A 25,565-nucleotide genomic window follows, 5' to 3' on the forward strand; every position below is an offset into this window, starting at 1 on the left:
GGGAAATAATAAGTAAAAAAAAAAAACAACAAACAATATTTTATTTAAAAAAAAAAAAAAAAAATTGAAATGTTAATTAAAAAACCGGAAAAAAAGCCGGAAAAAAAAGATATAATCTTTTCTTCAGCCCACACGATTATATCCGCAAAACAGAGTGCTTTCTGATATTGTATCAATAAAGCCAAAGCAAAATATATTAATACAATAGTGTGAGGAGCACTCAAAAAAAAAAAAAAAAAAAAAAAAAAAAATTTTATAAATATACAATATCAGAAAGCACTCTGTTTTGCGGATATAATCGTGTGGGCTGAAGAAAAGATTATATCTTTTTTTCCGGCTTTTTTTCCGGTTTTTTAATTAACATTTCACTTTTTTTTTTTTTTTTTTTTTTTTTTTAAATAAAATATTGTTTGATGTTTTTTTTTACTTATTATTTCCCACCCCCTTTTTTTCATATGTCTATAATTTTTCTTTGTTTTATTCTTCATTTTGAACTTATATATATATATATATATATATATATATATATATATATATATATATATATATATATATATATATATATATATATATATATATATATATATATATACTGACAGCTGGTCACAATATCTATTAAAGGAATTCAAGGAAAAATGAAAAAAAAATAACCATTGTACGATTTTTCTAAAGAATATGCTTCTTTACATTTATATAACAACCCTGGGGTGAATAAAGAATTTCTATACATATTAAACGTACAGAGATGCTATTTTGTAAAAATGCGAAAGACTGCACTGTCAAAACTACATAGTGGTTCACTTTCATTCAAATGTAATAATCAATACTGTAACAAAGAATATGAAATATTTTGCAGAAATGCCTATAATAAGGAGCAAAAGCTTTGAGATGATATGTTTTACTGTTCTAACTTTCTTCTGTAGGCGAAATTTCTTAATGATGTAAATTAGTAATTTGTAACTTTATTAATCTTACATGGGGAACAACTAATAACAGACTTGAAAATTCTTAATTTAACAAACACCAAACCACGAATTTAAAAAAAAGTAACCAAAAGTTTTAAGTTTTCTAAACTTTTATTGACATTCATTATCTTAAGGTAAGGTTTTATCAGCTTTATGGTATGAAGAAAGGGAAAAACATACCTGTTGTCTTTTGATAGTTAAAGAAGCTGAGAAAAATGTTTTATATTCTGCAACCAAGTTTAAAATTTCAAAATCAACTGTTGGTCACATGTTATAGAATTTGACAGAAAATCAAAAATAAGTCTATGTTGATAGAAATACACCTTAAGAATGTTTCATATGTATGTTTTCTTTTCCTCAGAACACACAAGAAAACAACTGTAATTAAGTGTTTAAAGGTGCTATTCAAATTTTAATAGCATATTTTCCTTTTTATTTTTCATGTCTTGCGTATGTTAACAAGAATTAAATGAATCATCATGATATAAAATACATAAATACAACATAATAAAAAATTCAACATAAAATAGTCTCACACAATAGCTCAGGAATTAATTGCGTTTTATTCTTCCTTAAGACACAAATAGCTTTTTTTGTAATATTTTTCGAATATATTACGATTGGACTTGATGAAGAATTTAAATAAAACTATTTATGCCTATCGATTTGTAAGTATTTTTAGATTGATTTATAAAAAGATATTCATTTAGCTTTTTACTTAAAATTTATATGATTTTTAAGACCATTTTTAGGCGAGAAAGGGGTGGGGAAGTCTTAAAACTTTTTCCCATTGTGAAGAATTGGCCATGAACTTGAAATTCTGTACTTATAAATAACCAAATTTATGGTTTCCGCGTTTATAAAAGCAAATGACATTGATGCGAAACAATCAAATAAACGAACCCATAACGTTCTCCCCTCCCCGGTGATAGCCTTTCTTCTTTGCACCCACGCAAACCTTTACCGCTACCCACATTTATGTAAACAAAGCTTTCTTCATTGGTATTTTTTTTATTTTCTGAACTTATGGATGGGTGATCGTGTAAAGCTAAGGGTGATGGCGCTAGTGGTTAAATTGCTCTCGCAAGACTTCCGGGTTACTGCTTCCGATATATTTTTACGCCGCAGATTGAAAAAACGCGCCATCATATTATTGCATCATATCTTTTGCAGTATTTCACATGTACCGAGTTCTTTCTTTCAGCCTTTAAACTTCTGCATTATCATATTAATATTATAATCATTAGAATATTTTCTAATTAGACTAACTTTTAAAGATATTTTTGGCGACATTTTATTCAAATGTAGCCAAATAAGGGATAAAATACAAAACATGGCAAACTTTAAGAATTATTCACAATGAGATATTAACTTTCCAAAATTTTTTTTGGCTTTACGTCCTCTGAGAATCAATACATTTCTGAAAGCTCTTATGAATGGTACAATTATGTTTAGATTTGAACCCAAATTACAATAACAAAACTGCATAGAATATTAGGCTTGTTCACACATCGCCTCGTAGTCACAACATAAGCGGAGGGATACACCAGAAATTTTCTAAATTTCTTCCGGTTTAAGAACGGTTATTGTTTACATTAGGCCACCCATCCATAGACAGTGGCCATACAAATGATAGTTTGATGGAAAAAATTTAAAAAAACTTCCCATATGTATTTAAAAATGATAGAATTTCGTGGGAAGAACACTTCTCACGGACTTACAAAAGGACTTACACAGCAATACAGGGTATGGGAGGCTTAAAAAGAACATTTATTATAGGAAGCAAAAAAAATGTGCAAGGTGACGAAAACGAAAGCAATACAACTCTATATTTTCTCCTCAGGTGTCATCTACATTACTGTAAGAATCATCTCCTCACTTCAGTTCACGTAATGTAAGCACTACAAAGGTTGTAAAATTTAATAAATGTGTTTTCTAAGCTACTCCATCCAGGATACAGGATGAGTGTACTGACGGCAGCGACAACTATTGGTAAAACTATTTTTTAAAACCTGCTTTCTGGGCACTGCATTCCTTATTTTAAGACAAACCTTTTCTCTCAAAAGAAAAAAAAAAATCTCACGTTTGTGTGTTGTATCTATGAAATTTATTTTGCATGCTAACTTTCTTTGAACCCTCGCACAATCCTCATCTTAGCAAAATACTCTTGTTGCTTTTACGAAATGACACTCCTGTTGCTGAATGTTGAATGTTAACAATCTTGTTGCTTTACGAAACTGTGTTTACCAAACAATCTATCTGCATGAATGGATATAAATGTTTCTTTCTTTTTTTCCTTCTACAAAGAAAAATTGTCTGAATGTATGTTTGCAATTGCTATACAATTTTTATTATTTTATTGTCTTGTAACTGGTATATTTCAATTCCTGTATTGATGTATATATTTCATTGAAGTAATTTAAAGCTAAAGGGAAGAACTAATTAAGTGATACTATAAAAGTAATCAAATTTAAAGGCCTGTTCCATACATACTAAATTTGATTTTCTAAACTTTGTGAAAATGTTACTAACATGCGCTTACAAACGTGCACTTACAAATATGTTAATTGATTTTGAAATCACTCAATTTTCCGGGAACTTGTTTTATATATTCACAAGCTGATTTTATAAAATCCATGAAAATGTTACTTAATATGCTCTTACAATCATGTTAAGTGATATTTTGAACATACTCAAATTTACGGATACAAGAATTGTACATTCTAATATTGATTTCTAACACTCAATAAGCATGTCACTTTACATGTTCTTCCCTTTTATTAATGCAAGTGTGCTGGGTTTCATTTTTTATGCTACGCCTATAACAATTTCATAATTTATGTTAATAAATCATATTGATTTGTTAAATAATGCTAAATCCTATATTTCTGAAATAGTTCTAATAAAAACAATTTTTGCAAGAGCTTTATGAATTATTATAATTGGGAGTCAAAACGTACTACATTTAAAATATATCCATTTTTTGGATGTTTTTACTCCATGAAGAGTTTCGTAATACTTTTTTTTTAAAGTTAGATAATTTTTCTTACAAGATGTTCGATAAAGATCCTCCAATAGAATCAAAAAAACAACGCCTCCTATTTTTAAAAAGTATTCCATACTTTCATAAGTTAACAGACATAGATGAATGTCATTTATTAGCTGGCCTGTTACACACAATTTTTAAATATGAGGGAAAAAATCTTTGTTAATTAAATTAAAAAATATTTAGAAATTAATTATAAATAGCATTTTGTCTGCCTTCTTTCCTCTAGTGTATTTTAAATTTTCTTTTAAGCATTAGATTAAAATTTAAATACATAAGCGTGTTTAAATTACCTTAGCGTTTGTCACTGTATTGAGGTAATATAGCAAGCATTTTTTTTAGTGTATGAAATTTTCAAATAACTATATTATATATGGAACGCGTAATTCAGGGCTTGATCTAGAACGGCGGGATCCCTAGGCACAGAACTGTCGGGGGCCCCGTGGTCAATACTTTTAACTAAATTTACATGTTGTTTGATTATGAAATGTTTTTAAATTATTTATAACACAAGTAAATTACGATGTATTAGTCAATTTGAGCTTTTATTTATTTCAATATTTGTTAACTTATAACTCTAATAGACAATTCTTAAGGAAAAATACAAAAAAAAAATATTTGTAATACTTAGGAGACCTTAGGTTTGGGCCTCTCAGGCCTTGGGTTAAATCAGGGACTAACATATTTATTCTAGCTCACATAATTTGTTTGAACATCAAGCTATTTAACTTAATCATAAATCACACTAAAAATAACTCTTTCCATCATGTAATGATATTCACATTTCTCTTTACAACTTAATCATACTTTAAATACATTCTTCACTTCATTTTTTATAGAGATCATGCAAATGAATCGTACTCAAATTGATAGTGCATTTTGTCTTCTGTCAAAGCAGACAAAATTGTGCATAATATATGTTTTCACTCCAGGAAGAGTCGCTATGCCTGAACAAAGCAACGACTACAGGGTGGTAGTTTTTGGTGCTGGAGGAGTTGGAAAAAGCTCACTTGTTCTAAGGTTTGTGAAAGGGACCTTCAGAGAATCCTATATACCAACTATTGAAGACACATATCGTCAGGTAACTCATTCATTTTCAAAGATTATTCCTATCATCCATTTAATACACTATCTGGTCATCCGGACACCCGATTGTTATGGTGGTGGAACCATAATGGTGTGGGAGTGTTTCTCGTGGTTTGGCCTGGGTCTGTTACTTCCTGTGGTTGAAAACATAAAACTATGAGATGTGTATGTGCACATTCTGGACAATGCTGCACTCCCAACTCTATGGCAATATTTCGGGGAAGGCCCAGCAAGATAACTGCTCCATTCACACATCAAGGCTTGCACACAAGTGGTTTTATTTTATTTTATATTTTATAACCATCGTTGAACAGCCGATCCAATTTTATAGCTTTACGACAACTCATGTTCAACTCCGTGGCCTTGTCACTTTGAATCCAATCCAGAAGACAAGGGAACTCCTGGATCGAGTATTGGGAGAAGTTTTGCCTTCGTGGAGGACTTTTTGATGGAGTTAACCCGAATTTGCGTTACAGGGAGAGGAAGACCACGAGAACCTCCAACAGTTATCCTGACGCCAAGGGGACTCTAACCCATGATCCGTCTACCATTGAAGATATTTCACGTCAGCACTGTGGTCGGTGCAAGCCGGATGCGGAATTCGTATCGACTGGGATTCGAACTCGGTTCGCTTCATTGGAAGGCGAACGCTCTATACCCTCATCGCTGCTCACACGTGTGGTTTGACGAAAACTGGACTGGCCTTCTCAGAGCCCCGATCTAAAGCCCATAGAATACCTTTGGGACGAATTAGAGAGCAGATTACGTAGCCAGCCAAATCGACCCTCCTCACTGCAAGCACTGTGGTGGAAGCCTGGATGTCAATTCCTGTGACCACCTATCAGAAACTGTGGAAAATCTTCCCTGACATGTACAGGTTGTCATTGATGCAAAAGAAGGGCCAACATCATACCCCTCATTTAGTGAAGCAGTGACGTAACTGATAATTACTCTATTTAAGTTGATTTTGCAGTTACGTCATTGTCCCCAATAGAAGAAATAATTATAGGCTTATTATGGGGTAAACAATGTGGTCCTATAGGTTACAATGTAAGTATATACTGCTCATTTGGTGTAAAACAATGACGTAACTGATAATTACTCTATTTAGGTTGATTTTGCTGTTACGTCATTGTTTCACCAAATGAGAGATATATGTGCCTCAGAACGCTCTAAGTCCATACCACTGGCTGTCCGGATACTTTTGGCCGGATAGTGTATTTGTTACTATTATAAAATAACTTTTAATAAACATAATATTTTGAATATTTATTGAATAAATAGCATGGAAGAAAATAGTGATTTGGGAATCAATGTAGTTTTTCAGAAATATAAATATAATCAATGATTACAAATAATCATAATCAATGTTTACGAAAAATCATAATCAATGATTACAAAAAAAACCTTACCAGTGTCACAAAGAATCAAAATTTGGGTTTATAGATAATCATATGATCTATGATCGAATGAATAAATCATGCTTATAAGTAATCATAATCATCAAAGATCAAAGGAATGCACGATTGCAAGTTATCATATAATCCGCGATTACAACCATAAATCATGATTCCATATAATCTCTATTACTTGTGATCATAATTAACGATTACGAGGAATAGTAAATATAAGTAATTATGTGGTCTACTATTACAAGCATAATCATGATTAAATATAATTTCAATTACAAAAAACCATGATCATTTTTATAATGATAAATTATTATAATGAATCATATATTTGAAGTCACATTATATGTAGTCATATAATCTTATCATATCATATTCTTGAAATCGTATTATCGTGGGATTACAATATACGACTAAGGTAAATATCTATGATATATATTTATGATGTATATTTATGATGTATATTTATGATGTATATTTATGATATTTATCAATAATTAAATGTATAATGCATGTAAATTTGATTACTAGTAATCATAAGGCCCGATTATAGTTGCAGTTTCTACTTTGTCATATAGGCATCTAATCGATATATTTAATGATTTTTTTTTTACTCATAGCACCGAAAAGAATTTTCCTTCAAAATAAATGTTTTCACAATAAATAATGAGATTTAAATAATGAATTCACACTATTTTATGCGTTATTGTTACGTTATTATAATTTTAGCTTTTTGCTATCTTGTAATCACATGTTACTACAATTCCTTATCTCACAGGTCTTATTCAACGATCATGATTATAAATGCAATGATTATAGGGGCAATCTCATTGATTATAAACAATCATATGATTATAAGAAAACTTATAATAAATGTAGTTGAAGCCATTAAAACTGTAATTAATAACGTATGTGTAAACTTTATCTGTTATTATTTACAGTTTTAACTGAACTTTTGAAATCGAAGCCGAAGTCTTATAGATAAAATAGAAACACCACAAGATATCCTTAAAGTTTTTGTCAAAAATTAAGTAAAAAACTCTACACATTAACGACTGCACACGTGAATATTGCTACGTAGCCGAGGTAAATAGAAGTTAACTTATAAGACTTTTCTCAAGATTTAATTTCACAAATTCATAAACTACCCTTTAATAATACCCTTTAATTTAAATTTTAAAACAATCAATATAAAAGTGAAAGTATTAAAGCACTCTTACGTATTGACCAGCCATCGCTGGGATTCGAACCCGATTCATCTCATTACACAATTGTACAATTTAAAAGGAATTGAATGATCCACCTACTTTATATTCCGTAGGTCAAAGATTAACCCCTTTATTGGGACTAATCCCTTAGGGTTAACCCCTTTATTGGGACTGACCGGAAATATGAATATCGTCCTCCCAAACAAAAGTTCCAAAAATAAGGTAGTTCCGGAAATACATTTAATCTCTATTTTAAGTATAAGAAAAAGGCAAGTAAACAAATAATGGAATTAAAATAAATATTAGATTAAATAAACTGAACTGAATTATAAATTAAGCTGTGATACAATTAAAGATATTGTAAAAATAATTATAATTTTAAGAAACGGAAAGCAATAGCAGATATAGAATAATTTGGTCTCGGAATCAATTATTCAGAGTTTTTTCTTGCATTAATAATAAATATTAAATGAATAAAAACAAGGCATACTAATTTTCGAAACTTACTCAATTCGATTCGACTAATTTTCGAAACACATTTTTTTTAAATTTTTTACATAAATCAAATATAAGTTTAATAAACGTAAATAAAAGAAAAATGTTTCTTTCATTATGTTTTTGATTCATGTTTTAATTTTATGAAAAAAATATTCATATCAAATATTACTTAAGCACCCAACTTGGAAGAGTTTTTGTGATTTGCTTATTTCTCCATACAAAGGGGGGTTTGAGCAAGACTTAATATTAAGACCTGAAAAAAATTAAGACTTACAACAAAATATTTAGACTTAAAACTGACAGCGTGATATTGAACTCAAGTCTTAAAGTTGTAACCTTATGCCATGTCCAACCACGTGATTAGACACGATCATGTGATTAGCTGCATGTACCCAATTCTTTTGAATTAAGATAGAGAAATTTCAAATCATTCGGAGCTTTATCGCAACGTTACTTTTTTTCTCTGCTTTAAGTTAATCAACAGTTCCCTTTATAAATTTCTTAAAAATTTTTTGATTAACAATTGTAAATAATTATATAACAGTTTCTTGACTAACCTCGCGATATCGAGATTTTAATGCATAATTAAAAACACTGTGCGTATAAACACTGCAGCTGGGTGATATCAGAATTGTAAAAATACGATACATAGTCAGGAAATGCGAATATTGTCAATTTTTAAATTATTTTTTAAAACTATCAATATTTTCATTGTCAAACGAAATTTATCAACACATTAACAATCCTATTTCTTATCAACAGAATTCACGATATTATCATTTTCTATTTTAATCATTATTGATAATGATCACGATAATTTCATATTGAATCTTTTTCAGGATTGTTTTTTTTTTTAAATAATCGTGGTGTTATTAGTGTCGTGTCGATAATTATCAATATTTGATATTTATTTTAGGATATGGTCTTCATAATATATCAAGAGAGTACTTCTTTAAAATATTGTTCTCAAAAATATAAATTTTTTTTTATTTACCACAAAACATATCTTTCAAAGTATTAGCCATAATTAAAAACTAATGATATAACATCGCCCGTTTCACTCAACATTCGAAATATTTCGGCAAATAAGCCTCAGGGTTTGTTTTATTTTAATTAACAGTTTTATTTAATTATTCTTTTACACAGACAAAAAAGTATGGCAAAATTGACGTACTGTATAATAAAGGCATTTTGGGTGGGGGGAAAACGAATTCTGGTAATAAAACTATATGGTGTTAAAACCATGCATATGGTAACAGTTTACCGTAAATTATTGCTTTTAAAATTATAGTCCCTACGAAACATTTAGTAAAAATACAAAACTGAAAAGTAAATTTAACCGAATTAATGTTTTCTATGACCATGCTCTAAGTATCATAATAAATTACCAAATTTTTCCTTATTTACGAAGTTTTGACAAAGATTATAAAACATTATTTTATTGTTAATTTTATCAAAATTATTACCAAATGGTCTCGTAAAAAATCACTGTGCCTTTTGATGTTCTCATAAAGAAAGAAACACGATAAATTGTATCATGCTCTTGTAATTTTTCCATACTTTTTTTCTTAGAGTAGTTTTAAAATGCTTATGATTATTAACATCATTCATTTATTACATTTTCAGTAATCTAAAGCTTTTAAAAAAATTTCGAAAATTATGACAGTTTTCGTTATTAATTAAAAAGTGCACATTATTAGGGAACATATTTAAAGATAAGCTTAAGTAGTTTTAGTTTATTTTCAGTTTTAGTTTAGTTTAGAAGCTTAGTTATATTAGTTTCCTTGACAAGTTAGATGAATAAGTTCCGTGATAAGTAAACTTTAGTGATAAATTATTGATCCTTCAGTTCTTTTTGATTTAGAGTATATAGTATATAGCCTAGTATATAGCATCATTGAATTTTGTTATCTATAGTGAGTAATATTGAAAGATTTTTACTTTCAGCTTATAGAAGCTCTTGAGCCACTAAACCCATAGAAACTGTTTTTTATTCAGTGTTTAGTTTTAGAAATGTAGCTATATATATATATATATATATCTATATATATATATATATATATATATATATATATATATATATATATATATATATATATATATATATATATCTATATATACTATACTGTTCGAATTAATTGGGACAAATGAAAAAAAAGTGATTTATTGAAACTTTAGCTTTTAATCATTACATACCTTAAGTTACATTGATACATGTCTGTATTGATATGAAGTATGTCCTCCTTTAGCAGATATGACTTCAAGAACACGTTTTGGCATTGATTCCACTAGTGTAGCGTACATGTTCTTGACTTCATCGTCGTGGAACCATACTTGAATAGCACTTTTTATAATTTGTTTTGCTGTCGTGCAATACATCTTGGCTAAGCGATTTTTTAGAATATGCCACAGGTTCTGAATGGGATTTAGGTCTGGTGAATTACCAGGCCAATCAAGCACTTTTATTTTGTTTTCTCGCATAAAATTCTGGACCAGTTTGGAATTGTAACAAGGGGCCAAATCATGTTGAAATGTTCTGACGAATGTTTCCATCAATGGAACAATCCTACTATGTAATATATCTATGTATTTGGCTGAATTCCTCATGCCTTTTAGAGGCACTAAGCTTCCAGTGCTATTTGTTGTGAAGAAACCCCAAAACGTTTGTTTAGAAGGGTGTTTTACAGTCTGTTGGATATGATCTGGTCTCAGACTTTCGCCTTCACTTCGTCTAACTACACTTGATTCGTGTCCCTGCACAAATAAATGTGTTTCATCACTGAAAACCACTTTCTTCCAGTCATTTACAGTCCATTTTTGGCATTTTCTGACCCATGTTAAACGTTTTTTCATAATTTTCTGAGTTCGAAATTGTTTTTTCCTTGGTCTTCTTGCCTTACGTCCAACTTCTAGAAGCCTTTTTCGTACAGTTGAAGTACTCACATCAACACCACAATCCAATAAATCCCTTCGGAGGTCTGTGCTCGTCTTTCTTGGATTAATTTTACTATTTCTTATTAGACTTTTATCAGTTCTTGGAGTAGTTTTCCGTTTGCGTCCACATTTTCCTTTTCTTTTTGGAGAGGATGAGCCGGAATCTTAAAATGTTTTAAGAATTCTAGAAACACTAGATTTCCCTACACCAACTGCTGTAGCGATGTCTCTTACAGTCTAGAAGTGTGTACATTAAGAGCGAGAATTTTAGAGCGCCTCCTCGGACTAATATCAATCTTTTATAAGCACATAACTTGCGTTAGACTAAACTCAAAATTATAACCACCAGTTTCCACACTGAAATGCTCACAACTGAACTACAAATACACTAAAACCAGTTAGGCGAGTAAATTATAGTGAAGGTCTATCCGTCACCGCAGCTCAAGGCACATATAACTGGTTTGAAGCGGTTCGGGACATCACTGGCAATCCCATACCAACTCGAATGAGAAAATCTTGCTTGTCCCAATTAATTCGAACACTATAGTATATATATATATATATATATATATATATATATATATATATATATATATATATATATATATATATATATATATATATATATATATATATATATATATATATATATATATATATATATATATATATATATATATATATATATATATATATATTGATTGTATTGAAGCATGGTATGCTCAGTTTTATCAAACAGTAAGTCACATCACTTATTGTTTGATAAAACTAATCAAAAATAAGAAAAAAAATTTGTAAAAAATTTTTTTAAACTTATTAACTGGTACAACATCACACAAGAAATTCAAATCAAAACCTGCATTTTTTCTAAAAAGAAATTTGTCCCTAATCTAATTATAAATAGTAGTTTTGAAAAATGTCATTCTGAATAACTTAAAAACATTACAAAATTTGTTTCCTATAAAAAGTTTCGCAAAAAATGGAATTAAATAAAAAAATTAAAAGGATGTAAATTAATTTATTCTATGTTGGCTGATTTGTAATACCTTACGGATGCGAAAAAATGTTTTTGAATTATTTTTTCCTAAACTTCCCTGCAATCTATTATATTTAACCTTTCGTCAAATTACGAGAATCTTCCACCTGCCGTCTTAAATACCTAATTAGTGCCAGCATAATCACGATGAAATTCATTAAAAGTTGCACGAAAGATTTTATCAAAAAGAAATGTAAATTGTAACAAGATTGTTTGAGATTAAAAAATGACGTTGACTTGACAAAACCTCTCACTTCACTTCTTTTCTATTCTATGTTTTAAAACTCGAGTTTCTGTTGCCAGGTGAGAAGACACCAAGTTTTATTGTTATTACTGTTTGCTTTCCTTAGCTTTCCTTCAAAGGAAAAAAAACATTGATTTAATTAATCAATTACTTGTTAGGAGCTAATGAGATTCCAGTCTTTAATGAACTTTAACGTTGCTTGGAACAAATTTATAAGTTTTTAATTAATTTATTTATTTTTGTTTTAGGGAAATAGAAATTCTTGGAAACTAAATTTTACTAAGGTATCTTCCAAAAAAAGATACTAAATTAACTTAATGATGCTTAATAAAATTCGAGAAACTTTTGTTATTTATGAGAAAAGATGAGCTTACTTTTCAGTGTCTGTACTTGAATAAAATGGTTGATTTATTAACAGAAATACTTTGAATTTAATTGTTAGCTGTTTGCAAATTCATGGTTTAAAAATAAACTGTGCAACTACTTAATACATGTCTTATGATTGAATTATAAGTTCACTAATTATATTTTATATTTCGTATAAAATATTACTAATATAAATTAAGTTTATTCATTAGGAATCACTTAATCAATATAATTTATTTGAAGAAGCTAGGTAGTTCAATTTTATCATTATGAAAATTTTATTTTCTTTTTATGAAAAAAAAATCTTGCAGTGCAAACAAAGTTGATTCTATGCTTGTGTGCAAATCGCATAAGATTTGATAAGTTATCCTGTGTGTATGTATGAAAAATGTTTTTGAATTCGTATTTCATGTAATATTAATTATTAAAGATAATTTTAAAATTTTTACCTTTTTTATTCTTTGTGTCGCTACTTCTTTGACTTTCATTGAGTAGATTTTAAGAATTTCGCATTTCTAGAATGAATAATAAATATCTGAGTCAAACATAATTAATAACATATTGATACAATCTGAAATTTGTCTAAGACCAATTAAACCTACTCAACGTAAGATTTGTTTTCTTATTTTTTAAATAAACAATAAGTTCTCAATACTTTAATTTTTAAGTTCAAACTAAAAGAAACAATACATATGTTTGAATGGATAATGTAAGAAGGACAATTAACAACTTGCTATGAAATCTTGAGCGTATAAATAATAACTTTTCCATTTTTCCGAATTATTATATTTATGGAATTATTGTGATATCCGCTGGATTTCATCCAACAAACGGATGGTACTTAGGTGATGTAAATTTATATAATGTGCCCTGGGTGAGTTTGTACTGAATAACCGTCGTTGAACAGCCGACCCAATTTTGGATTTACGACTGCTAGTGCTTAACTCCGTATCCTTGTAATTTTGAACCCAATCCAGAAGACAAGGAAACTCCTAGATTAAGTGTTGGGAGAAATTTGCCTTCGTGGAGGGCTTTTAAACTGAACTAAACCGCATTTGCGTTACATGGAGAGGAAGACCACGAGACCGGTTACCCTGACGCGAAGGGACTCTAACCCATGATCCGTCTACCACTGAGGATATTTTTACTGCAGCACTGTGGTCGGTTCGAGCCTGGTGTAGAATTAGAAACGACCAGCCATCGGTGGGATTCGAACCCGGTTCACCTCATTGGAAGGCGAACTCTCTATCCCCTGAGCCACCAGCGGCTCGTACTAAATTGTTTGCACTGAATTGATAATTTTCCTAATTAATGAATGAGGTAGCAAAATTGAAGCTTTCGCGTTTTATTTAATATGATTGAAACTACCGCAGTATTTTAAAAATTCACGCAAATATGAATGCTTGCTATTCAGTTTTAATTTACAGTAAAGTTTTAAAGCATTTGCTCTCAAATGGGCTCGATTAATATTCTGGAACTTTAAGACTTCTGGGTTGGTTGGAAGTTTTATGAATATAATAAGAGAAAAGCCTTCTAGTTTGACCTAAGCACAGTTTCCTGAAAATTCTAGAAATTCCAAGTCAAGCGATCAGAGGGCTGGAAAATCTTTTTTAATTATTTAATTTATACAAAAGTTGTATTTTTTTTTCTAAAATTTTATAACTATGCGTAATATTCAAACACTCCGAAAATCATCGTATTTACAAGCGTCAGAAAAATTACTTTTGTGAATTTCTTCAAAATTTTAAGTGAGAACCTTATGGGATTAGATCTGTAATACTTCAAATAAAAAAAAATGCCGTTTCGAAAAGAATTGTCCTTTATCAGTATTTCAAAGGTAGAATGTGAAGCAAAATAAATTGAAAGATAAATTATAGTGACAAATTTACAAATTAAAATGATTAAGTGTAGCCACCTCTTAAATTTTAAACATTCATACCATGAGAATTTTGATCTTAAATTATGTATTTTGATTTCTCGATGCATTTATTGACTTGTCCATCATAGGGTAAACCCTGTATAAGCTTGGCGGCATTGCTGACAGAAGTTCATCTTATGATGGACAGTCTGCACCAATAAATTCCTCTTTTTTTTTAATATTTTCATAAATCTGAGTGACATCATTGTTGTCTTCTTTTCAGGTAATAAGTTGCAACAAGAACATATGCACTCTTCAAATCACGGACACGACGGGTAGTCACCAATTCCCTGCCATGCAGAGACTGAACATCTCCAAGGGACATGCTTTTATTCTTGTATACGCTGTGACCTCCGCACAGTCTCTAGAAGAACTTCGTCCCATCTTCGAGGTCATCCAAGAAGTCAAAAGTGGAGACATGGAGGGCATTCCCATCATGCTTGTGGGTAACAAGTGTGACGAAGCCGAGTCTAGAGAGGTGCAAACGACGACTGGGCAGGAACAGGCGAAGAGATGGAGCTGTGGTTTCATGGAAACGTCTGCGAAGACCAACTGTAACGTAAAAGAACTCTTCCAGGAACTTTTAAACATGGAAAAAAGGCGAAACGTGAGTCTTAACATGGATACGAGCAAGAAAAGATCGCAGCTTCGCAAAGAGAAACTACAAGGAAAATGTGTAATAATGTGAATACAGAACAACGCACCAAAGGAGGCCTGATTCGAAAAATAAATGACAGACCGAGCTAATTCTCCCACTAAGTATACGAGTTTTGTTTACTTATACAAGTATACGAAGTGCTTTTTTTTCTTCATTTCATCGTTTACGTGAGAACAACTTATCGTCCCTGACTTCATCTGTGATTTAAGGCCCGTACTAAGCGAAATAAACTGAGTTTAAAAGAAAAGAAAGAAATCAACACTGTTGAATGTCTTTTAATTCGGAGGATATTTTGCATTTTATCAAAAAACATTTTTAAGGGTAAGCTATTCAAAAGACTCTAAACTTGTGATTCGTTCTATAATTGTGGCCTTCGGTTCCAAGACCATCAAAAATTTTGCACGTCATGTGATTATTTTTGTTTCTTTAAAAATTTTCCATTTCGATTCAAGCCTTTTTAATGGAGCTGCTTTCGATATGAGTCGATTTAGATACGTTAATTTTGGTTTTTTAAATAAATAACTATCTGCTTTATTTTGTGGTTATTCCTTATCCAAAGGCATTATCATAAAAAACGAAGAATTTTCACTATTTTTCTCTGAAAATAGTTTTAACCAACCAGAGTTTGGTTTTTTAAAAAAACGATAACATTCTGCTGTGTTTTAAGGTTCTAATTAAAAGTAGTTAAAAAATATGCTAAAAAATTGTGAAATTTTTTTCACAATAAAAACGTTTTATGATTTTGCTAAGTGGTTTTGGAACCAAACACTTCAATTATTATTCACTTTCCTTCGTCCACTTAAAAAGAATTTACTTAAAAGCTTGTTATTCCTCTCTCTCTCTCTCTCTCTTTCTCTCTCATGAAAACTCTTATAAAGGCATGAAAATGGCATCAATTTGTTTGCAAAATGCTTTCTCAAAATGGCTCAAATACGGTTAGAGCTAGATGATAGTTACTAAGTAGGACTTTATAATATTGCAGTTTCGTTAAATATTGGAGAAGAAAAAGTCTATGAGTGGAATAAGGAATTATAGCCATAGTGGCCAAGAGTACTGTCTTTACCATCAGCAGCATTTTTTGTTGTTATCATTCTAACGAAGCAGCTTTGTAAGTGAGATAAATGTGTGAAGAAAAGCTGAAAGCCTTATTATTAAAGTAGAGCTTACATATTACTATATCTTCTAGAGCACAAATGGGGACGCAGCTTTGTTATCTCTCCGATTCCTAGTTGGCTGTGACTTTTCTTTTGATACTATATTTAATCTTAAGATATCAACTATTAGAAATATAATATTCTCTTAGAGCTATTGATGTAAAAGAAAATCTAAATATATCCTTGGTGCATTTTATTGTATATACTAACATTTTTTCATGACCGTACATCGGATTTGAATATTTATATTTTCATAAAGACTTACAGAAAAGTGTTATATGTAATCTATCTATTTAAGCTTACAATATTTTTCACCTGAAACCATTTTATCTTGTTTTTCTAAGTCGGATGAGCCAAGAACAAGAAAACATTAGTTCGGTCTGTCATTATGTGTTGTCTTCATCATAAATAGACTGGAACTTGATTGGTTACAGTATGGTAGTTTATCATGTGTACAGCTTTCACTGTAATAAGTAGTATACAGTTATAGTGAGAAGAACAAAAAGACGGAATTAGATTTTTTGTGTTTTTCACTTTACAGAAGTAGTTCAAGATTAAACAAAAAGTTCACTCAAAACTTTGTACATAATTTGACTCATAACTAATTTAATATTTCACAGCTATGGCATAGCACGAAAATTCTATATATTCTTCAATAATAATGCAAAGTTACGAATCCACTGTAGACAGAATAAAAAAAACAGGTTTAGCCTGAATGATTCATCGGGTTTAAAAGAACTGTTGAATTAAAATTATACAGCGTACAAAGATGGGTTATTGATGAAAAGATGCATACACTGACACATACCTCAAACGTTCAATCTGCGCCCCTATGGTCTCCCAAGTACACCTTAGTTTCGTCACCCAAGTGCATCGATGGCACCCAGCATTTCCAACCGTAATCCAGTTCACGTTTTTCTCAAAGAACTGTCACATTGCTTGTTGGTTTTGGTGATGTTCCTCCGTTGACATGGCTCCTTAGGTCTCCAGACCTCACTCAATGGGATATCTTTCAGTGAAGTTCTATAACATTGTCAATAACATTGTAAGTACTCTAAAAACGTTTTCACTGCTTCTGTGATGAATAATGGAAAAAATTGCTATAGAATGTATGAATGGACCTGAACTACAGTTGAAATATGAAATATGTACCAAGAGTGAGCGCCGTGAACATTTGCTGTATGTACCTGAAACTTGATGAATGTATGTATCTTCTCATGCATGATCAATCTTTGTACGACGTATGCTTGTTAATGAACACTCATTTGAAACATGATAAATCATTTAGGCTAGCTCTATATTATAACTATTTTATCAAAAAAATATGTTAATTTACATGCTTTATCCAAATATAGAAATTCTTCGCTGTTTTAAGTCTATAACAAAAACTAGATTTGAAGAACATGCTTATTTTGTCATCATTGTTATCAGTATTAAACAAGTTTTATTTAAATGTAATTATGATATTTTATACGGTAAAAAATTATATATTTTCAAGCGCACAAATTATGAAAATTCAAAATATATATGTATACACTGCGTTCAATTCTAAATGGTGCCCTTTTTTGTCATCATTAAATTATTTTTATCAATTATCACTTAGGTAAACGCTGAATTCATCCATCAAAATCACATATATACTTCTTAATTACTTCAAAGTTAAGAAATTATTCTTGTAAACTATTTGGGATTATAAATATGTTTAAATCATTGATGTTCTTAAAAATCAAATACAATGAAGAATATTTCTATTGCAATAAAATTTTATATTGTGTTTGTAGTATAATTAAAGCTAGCTATTGTCAACTATTTAAAACTAGCTGGTAAATAGTTTACTTTCCTTCATCAAAAGGTATAAAAGAAGCAAAAAGCAAGAAGGCAATTAAATAACTGTATTTTATGTGCATCGAATACAAAGCATTTTGGCGAATGCTTTTTGAAATTTTTCTTAAGCTGTAGTTTAAGATAAATTGCATCTTTACAAAGCCCGTAGATATGATTCAAATATTAAAGATAATTTTTGTAATATTTATTTCTTAACTCTTAGTATTTAACATAATCGATTTGATTTTTTTTTAAATCCAAATACGCAGTTTTGAGTTAAAAAAGCGACATTACAAATTAATCATACACATTATTATTACTATCAATATTACTTCTAATATTATTTATTTCTAATAATAATCCACTTTTTATAAAAAGAAATACTATTTTATTTTATTATTGTTGGTGAGGAGAATTTTTATTATTTAATTTATTGATACTTATTATCTAAATAAATTCTTCAATTTTATTTTAAATTGTAACGCCCAGAGGACAACAGCTTATTTAATACTAATGTTGAATAGACATTATGCGAAAAGAATTAATTAGTCAGGTACAAATGTGTGTTTGTTTTCTATGTCTGTTTGTCCAGGAAATAGAGAGGCATATTTTCCAACAGCAAAATATTTCATTTTTATATTGTAACTTTTAAAGTAAATTACAAAAACAACCTTGAAATTGCGACATAATTGCTAATATTCCTCAAATAAAACAATGTATAAATCTTATTTTTTATTTCTTTAAAATTCTGCTCAGATCATAAAACGGTCTCAGAAATTGTATCACTTTTTCCCTTTACTTTCACTTTTTTCCTTTTTCTCCTTATAATTGCTACCTGATTAACTAAAATTCTATATTTTAAAGTGTCTCTATCTATATCAGAAAAACACACTGTGAGTAAAAATTCCATATGTATCAACATTAAGTAAAACCGATGCCTTCGAATGTTAAAATATGATAAAAACTCTTTGTTAAAGCTTTTATTTCACTTAAAATTAAGAAATTTATTAAGGGTAGATTTCAAATTTTTATCAACTTACTAATACGGTATATATTCTTAAAAGTTTGGCAAATCTATAAATTTGATATCACGAAAGATTCTTTGCATGCTTATTTTATTTCAACAAAAAACATTCCAAATTACCAAATTAGAAAATGATTCTACTTTTTAAACATTTATAGATTTGTATGCACACAAATTGTATCATTTGCTATATTTTAAACTTATATTATTATTTAACATAATCTAGGCCTTATTTTGACATAATTTAATAAAAAACGTTTTTGAATTAGTTTAAACTTTTCAATTTAAAGATGTTATTTTAAGTATGCAGAATTTTCATACATTTTAACGTTAGGTGGCAACAATCTTAGGAGGCAAAAGCAAAATATTATTTTGATTTTGTAAAAAATGCTCCATTATAACGTCAGATACGACTGTAAAAAGATTTTTTTTCACTATAATTATTCTTAAAAACACTCAAAAATGTGAAACAGAAAATTTTTAGATAATAGCTTATAATGATTATTTAAACGAAAACAAAGTGCATAGTTAATATATAATTTTGTCTTTAAATTATATAAATTAAAAAAATTTTGGCTCATTTATTTATTTTACCGAATATTGAAAAGTTGTTTTTCTTAAAAATTCGAGTTAAAAGTAAGTTAACAAAAATTAAATTGAAGTTTTCAGATTTTTTTTTTTACAAAATTCAAAATTACTCTGAATAATCTGCTCATAATTATTTTTAAACTTAAATTATTTAGAACATTACTTTATGTTTAAAGAATTAAAACGAATGAATAATGTAGAATGCTCTTAACTTATAGGACCACAAAATGTTAAAAATAGACAAGTATATAAACTTGCTTTACATATCGAAAATTGTTGTGATTGTTTTGTCAAGAGATCGATTAAGATTAAGAAGATAGTTTGCTACGACACCTATATTTGATGATGTTTCGCGACTGTTATTATGATATATATATATTTAAGCATGTTCGTATATTATACAAATATTTCATGTTGCATCTAGTTTCCTGCGGTAAAGCATTACGTTCTTAGATTGTACTGAATTAGTCACCTGTATATATGTCTGACTATTATTTGCAGATATCAAACGATTATATCAACGACTATATATAGTGATAAAATTAAAGCAGCAAATAATGAAATTTGCTGTAGCAATATATGACGTTCTATTTATTTATTATTACAGCATTTCTTCTTTCTATTTTTGCCTTATATTGATTTTTCGTGAAAAGTCCTGTGTAAAAAAGAGTGCCTGTTGAAACAATTTTTTTTTTATTAAAATGTATTATATAGTATCTCTCATTCTTTAACAAATTGTATTCTTTTCATGTTGTCTTTTATATTGTTTGTGTTCTTGTATTGTATTAAACATCATTTGTGCTCTTCTTGTATTGTCTTTAACATCATTTCTGTTCTTCTCGTATTATCGTTTACATCATTTGTAATCTTCTGATATTTCCTTAGCATAAATTGTGTTATATTTTCTTATAGAATAATTTTCTTCTTAAATGAAAAAATTCTTTTAAAAATTAAGCATTTCTCAAGTATTTTATCATAATTCCTGATTCTCTAATTATTCTGTTATAAAATTTAATTTTATCGCATACATATACTATAAATAAAAGAAATTATAATAGCAGCGCTTCTGTTGATACTTAAACTTGCTTTTGTCACTGATTACGAATATATAATTGCAATTAAAAATTCCAGAAAAAGATTTTCTGCGTTTAAGTTCTTTCAAACGAAAATATATAAAAATTCAAATTAAGTTCTGAACAACAGTTAAAATGAAACGTATAAAAGTTTAAAACAAATAGCGTATATGAAATTATAGTCATAATTATTTAAAACTCTTATTTTTTTCACAATACTGATGAAAACATTTTATTTTAATGGACAAGTTTTAAAATTCAACATTTATCTATAACTTTTTGTAGCTCGTATGAACAAAAATAACCAAGCAATTGATCAATTCCATTTATGTTACGTTGCAAATAAATAAAATTACATGCATAAAGGTTACAATTTGAATGATCAAAATGTTTTTATATGTATTATATTTGTATACTCACACAACACAAAAAAAACTCATTAATGTCTTAGAAGTGTTTTTTTTTTTCATTCTGAAAAACATAAAATCAAAAAAGTGTTAAGATGGTGTAAACTTGAAAACATAACATTCAGTTCCCAGTAAAAACATTTCTAGGGTATTTACTTAGGCATTTTTTACATTGCTGGCAGATTTTGCTTAATCCCTTAGAACATACCAGTCACATTATTTTGTAAAATGTAAACCTACAACAAATATCGAAACTTTTTTTGCTATCTCTTACTGTGTGTTTTGGTTTTAATCCTTATTAACAAATCCAATCCCTCAAGATTAATATTTAACTTGGGTTTGAACCTTAATAGAAATGTCTTGAGATGTGAATTTAAAAAATTTTGATAATGAATTGAGCAGTGTTAAGCGGAACAAAATTGTGAAATTGAATGCAATTGTAATTACTCTACATTATTTTTGTTTATTAATTTGCTTTTTAAAATATAGGTGGTCCCACGAAGCTTTTGACGCATAACATTTAACGTATATAATATAAACATAAAATAGCAACATTCGACTCCATATTGTTTCTAAAAAGAGCATTTGGTATTATTTACATTTTTCACGTTTTAACAGCGTATTGTGTTAATAAATGTTAACTAAGAAGAAAATGAAAATACTTGTAAGCTATCTTGGAAGTTTTTTTATTTATTTTTTGATGTATTAACATGTCATATTTCTTAATAAGTTTTTGGGATCCTTTGTGTTGTGTGGGTAAATACTTCTAGGTTTCTATCTTCCTAACCAGTTGTTTTAGACTTAAATTTCTGAAATTTTCTACTCATATAGCTTTCATTTAATGAACACTTTTATACATATGGATTCCGATTCCTTAAAAAATTTATCATTCCAACTATTTCTGAAGATTTATTATCTAATATTATTTCATTGCAGCATTACAGATTAAGTATTCTTTTAAAATGAATAAAAAGCATTACAATTAAATTGTATAGTACAAAGTTATATATCTTATTTGTATCAATGATATCTTTAGATTTTTATTGATTATTTAAGTGTTCTTTATTAACCTTAATCAAATGAAATCAATGTTCGATTCCTTCAATCGAAGTATTAGCTTTAACATTTTTAGACTATTTCTTGTCTGCCAGCTTGCAAAAGCATTTTGTATCTTAATCAATACGTTCTAAAAACGCTAATATTTAATGAAAAATATTTGACTTTGCACACTCTAACAGGAAAAAATATTCACGAAATTTTTTTTTAAAAAAAAGGTAAGAGACAACTTAAAATCTAATTGAAATTCCTATTAAGAGTCTATCAATTATGAGCCATTGAAATTATTCTTGTTCAAAATTAAATTTCAATTTTTGACTTGTAGAGCGCCATACACTAATGATAGAGTCAGCTACTATCCTGAACAAAAGTTGGTAACCAAGGCTCGACGATAATGCGGCCTTTAAAAAAAAAAAAAAAAAAAAAAAAAAAAAAAAAAAAAAAAAGATCTGCAGGAGTAACCATAATTTAAAAAAAAATAGGAAATCGTACTTCAAATTGACCAATTTTTAAACTAAATATTTTTTTTTTAAATTTGCGTTCAGTTTCTGTGTACAGAACTAATCTATGCGTTTTTCAATTGCCACATTTGACGCTACAAATCTAATCAACAAATGGGTCTCTAATTTGAGCTCTAATTGAAGTGTTTAATTTATTTGATATAAGTCTTTGAGTTAATCGGTTTTTGCCATAAAGTGATCTTGAACTACTCTCTAATACATAAAAAAATACTCCTATTAGATGATTACGAAATAAATAATCTCAAGAAACGGAAGCTGTCTGATATTACCTGATTGAACACTTCTTTCACTGCAGAATTAAACTGAATTATTGTATCATGATAAAACAACACAAATTTTAAAAATTTTAAATGTGTCATTCTAGTTAAACATTTCACTGAAATGGATTATTTTCATACCAATCAATGCGAAGGGTCAACCCCCTATTTGCTGCTGCTCACCACCCTCAAAGACGAGTTAAAACATTATCAGAATCACTTCGTGATCCTGCCTTGTTCGCTCGCCAAGTTATCGACCATGTTAATTTCTGAAAAATTGCTGTCAACTTTTCTTAGTGTTAGCTACTTTAAAATGATCGGTACGAAAAGATTTTTATAAGGTTTTTATGGCAAGCAATAAAATGAGTTCGGAATAACTAAGAATTTTTTTATTCTACTTTGAAAAGTTAATGCTGTTTACTGTATAGAGAATTCTGGCTTTGTTGATATTAAACTTTGGATTTAGTCCTATCTTCAGATGTTATTTAAATGCAATGCGAATTTATTTCTGTAACTTCGGTATTATCGCTCACTTGCTTAACCTAGTAGTCCAACTCAAAGGACAATAGAACTCTTGCATGATAAATGGCAGCAAACATAATAGAAAAGCATTATATTTATTGAAAGCTTTGGCACAAAAGTATCTAAAACAAAACATGATTTTAAATTACCCCACCGCCCCAACATTTTCCCTTAACAGTAGTGCAATTGAAAAAATTCCCGTAAATGGAGTTTTTTTTTTTCTTTTTTATCTAATTTCATCGTCATTTTACGATTCTTTAGTTCAAAAATTTCACGAAAATATGTCCAATAGATGAAAACAAACGTGATACATATTTCATAAACTTTTTTTTGTCATAGACTGAAAATGAATTTTTTATTTACAGGTAGACAATTCCGTCATTGATTTTTAATTAAAATGAAAACTAATTTTTATCACAGCTTAACATGTTAAAAAAGAAATTAAAAAATAAAAACTTAATAAAAGTGTTTTTAGAGCGTATTGACTGACCTTGAAATCTTACTTCAAGGTCATTTACTTGTGATTATATGTTTTAACGCCATACTTTTAGGCCGTTCTTTATGTTAATGGTGCTGTTTTATTAAATTTCTAGCTCTGACTGTAATGAACAGCAGTTTATTTCATGCATTTTTATTGTAAGATAATGTTACTTTTAACATCATTTCCAAATTCATTTGCTTTTGAAAGATTTTTTAAGTATATATACTATACTCATATTTTTACTGATTGATAAAAGAGTTTTTAGATTTAGTTAAACACCTCTTACGTATTTTTGTATTATAGTTAATTGTAGATCGAATATCAATTTCCTTGATCAAATATTTAAAAGAAATTCTTAACTTGCATTTCTCCAAAACACATATATTCATTCTTCTAAATATATATATATATTATCTCGTAGAATATTGTTTTTTCTTCCGAAAAGGACCACCATGTGCAGCTAAAATTTAAAGGAATGACCTATTTCAACTTGTAAATATAGTTTTCCACACAGTGCCATTAAAAAGTGTAATCTATAGCACATGTGGATCATTTAACACTTTTTTTAAAACTTTTGTAATAAAGTAGGTTATGTAAACAAATGTTTAGTTTTAGATATGTTCCTTTTCATTGTTGAGTTTTGCAAAGTTATATTTGTTTTTGAAATCATGATTATTACATTTACTTTTTTGTTCACTCATAAATCTTAACATGTTGCGCAGCTTGTAAAATTTTAGTCTTTCTGAATAAAATAATTTTGTTGAATTTTTAGTGTAATTTTTTCAGCTAACCTTTTGAGTCCATTATATTGAACTACACTTGGAATATTTTTATCACATAAAAAAAAAAAAAATATTTTAAGCTACGTTTCGTACTTGTGTTGTATCATCAAGGATAAAAGTTCACAGCTTATAATTCGACATTAATTTTAAAATTTTACTTCTTATTTAAATAAAAAAATGCCAATTTTTTTCAATTTAAAAAAGAAGATTGAAAGCTCTGAAATTATTAAAAATGTTTGCAAAATTTATTTTGCTGAATATCAATTGGCCAGAAAATTAGACTTTTTAGAAGCATAATTACCTTCATGAAAGAACGGCATCTCAGACCGTATTAATATGTAACAGGGAGTAACATATTGATTCGCTAAATTTCGTACAAATAACTTTGACCACACCATATCATGAAGTAATTTTGACCTTACATCAACAACATGAAAATTCTAAGTTTGATTATTAAATATAAATACCCTTTTGCTATTTTGTTTTCGGACGTTTTATTTTTTTCTTA

The 25,565-nt window shown here is 28.8% G+C and overlaps 1 protein-coding gene across 1 annotated transcript in view; it reads left to right on the forward strand.

Moving 5' to 3' along the window:
- LOC107441632 (GTP-binding protein Di-Ras2) overlaps positions 1-15,919 on the forward strand; it is a 57,352-nt gene extending 41,433 nt beyond the window's left edge. The window contains exons 2-4 of the mRNA XM_016054969.4: positions 2,809-2,957; positions 4,944-5,092; positions 14,934-15,919. Of these exons, the coding sequence (XP_015910455.1) occupies positions 2,927-2,957; positions 4,944-5,092; positions 14,934-15,398 (645 nt within the window). The 5' untranslated portion in view covers positions 2,809-2,926 and the 3' untranslated portion in view covers positions 15,399-15,919. The remainder of the gene's footprint in view (positions 1-2,808; positions 2,958-4,943; positions 5,093-14,933) is intronic.
- Positions 15,920-25,565: the final 9,646 nt, after the last annotated feature.

The sequence above is a fragment of the Parasteatoda tepidariorum genome, chromosome 3 (genome assembly GCF_982258835.1).
Source record: "Parasteatoda tepidariorum strain Cologne lab strain chromosome 3, Ptep-v5.0, whole genome shotgun sequence".
NCBI lineage: Eukaryota > Metazoa > Arthropoda > Arachnida > Araneae > Theridiidae > Parasteatoda > Parasteatoda tepidariorum.